The sequence below is a fragment of the Mesitornis unicolor genome, unplaced genomic scaffold (assembly GCF_000695765.1).
Source record: "Mesitornis unicolor isolate BGI_N332 unplaced genomic scaffold, ASM69576v1 scaffold21772, whole genome shotgun sequence".
In the NCBI taxonomy this organism is placed as follows: domain Eukaryota; kingdom Metazoa; phylum Chordata; class Aves; order Mesitornithiformes; family Mesitornithidae; genus Mesitornis; species Mesitornis unicolor.
This window is the reverse complement of record NW_010167511.1, coordinates 42,775-44,830: the sequence shown is the minus strand read 5'-3', so window position 1 is coordinate 44,830 and position 2,056 is coordinate 42,775. Positions and strand designations below refer to the sequence as shown.

The window sequence follows — 2,056 nt, the reverse complement described above, 5'->3', positions numbered from 1 at the left end:
TCCTGCTGCCTGTATGCCAACCGATCTATTTTACCCCTTTCCAACACCTCTGTAAATATCTCTTCTTCCAAGAGTTCTTTCCTTCCCTTCACTCAGAATGGAAGTTCATTCCTTGAACTTTCTCCCACATACAACTCCATTATCACTAGCGCTATCAGATACAATAGCTAGCCTTTGTTGTCCAGATTAAGTTGTAAGAAGCACGCAAAGCCTTCAACAGAACATTTCTTACCTGCCACCGAGTTCCCTCTTACAATACACAGAGTGCAGCCTCCAACTTACCTAAACAGCTGTGAGAAGAGGCTGAGGTGCCTAACATACTATGTTCTGTCTTCAAAGGCTGAGGCTGCTGGTGGTGAGGAGCCGTAGTGGATGAAACAAAAGACCGAGACAGCGATTGTGAAAGAGAACTGAGCGGAGAGGTTGAAACGGATGACGATGAATGTAAAGATGAGGAACGAACAAGAGAACCTGGAATATTGACAGGTGCTGAACTTCCCAGTAATCTTTGACCTATGTATGCATTAAGGGAAAAATAAAATTGTTCCAAGGCAGTACACGTCTCTAAGTGTTTTTATAAAAAATGTATCAAATGTCAATTAAATTATTCAAATACCTTCCATTAAAAAAAAGAAAACTTTATTTATCCCCCATTGCAAAAAATATTTTTTAAACTGAACACTTGAAAGTAGTTTTCCAGGTGCCTGAAAACAGAATTTGTAGCTTTACACAGCAGTGGCCTCATCTGCAGCTACAAAGCAAGAGAAACTACTTTTCAGTTCTAGTTATTTGACTTACTCATTTTCACAGACAACAATTAACACAAGTGGAAAAACTGACTGAAAAGATTAAGAGAAATTTGGGTTTATTTTAATAGCTAAACTAGATCTAAGCAAGTGAGACTACATACCTTGAAAATCATACACAACATAATAATCACGCATAGCTCAATTTCATTCCTCTACACACTTTTGCTTTTCTTCAGTACATTTTAAATGTCAGATGTGCTTAACTCTCTATGAAAACTGAGTTTGAAACAAAGTAAAATTAAAAGTAATTTAGTCAAGCAAATGCACTGTTCATAATTTCCCAAAATGATGATAATAAAAAACAGGTATTAGAAAAAGGCTGTTAAATCATGCAATTACTTAAATAAATATGCACAGATGCAGTGCATTTTCCTGGTCGGGAAACAGTTCTATATTTACTGTGACAATTTTATCCATCAATATGTTTGAATAGCAACTAAAAGTGACATGACCTTTTCTTAAAAAGAAAAACGTCAGTCAAATAATTACACTTAAGGCAAGGGTTGTGATCCTAGTTTCTTTTTAGTTTTGCTTAAAACAGCTGAATTCATGTAATCAGAGAAAACATCATTCCTTTTAGAAGTATTTCAAAACAAAAAGTCAAGAATGCTCAATATAAGCTGCATTGCCATGATGTCCTCAAAAAATACAACTTGAAATACACAGCGACCACCGACCAGCTATATGAGGAACAGACATATAACCACAGACGTACATAATATACCAGACAATAAATGTACAGCACTCTTTGCAAGAGGAGCAAAAAAGCAACAAAGTAAAGAGAGTTGGCCAAGAAAGAATTAACTTAACAATTAAGAGCCAAAATAAAGCCCCTAGAGAAACACTGTATGATACAGTAACAGAAGAACCATTGCTTTCCTGGTTCTTATAGCGCTCTTCAAACCCAGCTGAATTTTGGCAAATACAATCTGCCTGCATTTCCTGAGTTTACGGGGCAAGATTTTGGCAGCGGGGGGGCAGGGCTGCAGGAGTGGCCATGAGAGGCCGGGGCTGCGCTGTGCCAGACACAGCCGGTACCACAGCAGACGCGACGCCAGGCACAGCTGTGCCCTTCAGCCACACTGGAGGCACTGCTGGGAGAATGCGTGTAAGAAAGGGCACAAAAGTGCCACAGGAGAGAGGTGTGAGAAACAGCCCTGCGAACACCAAGGTCAGGAAAGAAAGGGAGGAGGCGCTCCAGTTGCCGGAGCAGAGACGTCCCTAGAGCACAGACTGCCCTGCAGCCT

General features: G+C 39.9%; 1 protein-coding gene across 1 annotated transcript in view; it reads right to left on the bottom strand.

Annotated features, from left to right (window-relative positions):
- LOC104536177 (putative E3 ubiquitin-protein ligase UNKL) overlaps positions 1–2,056 on the bottom strand; it is a 48,170-nt gene that overhangs the window by 4,920 nt on the left and 41,194 nt on the right. The window contains exon 11 of the mRNA XM_010178728.1: positions 283–513. Coding sequence (XP_010177030.1) covers positions 283–513 — 231 coding nt within the window. The remainder of the gene's footprint in view (positions 1–282; positions 514–2,056) is intronic.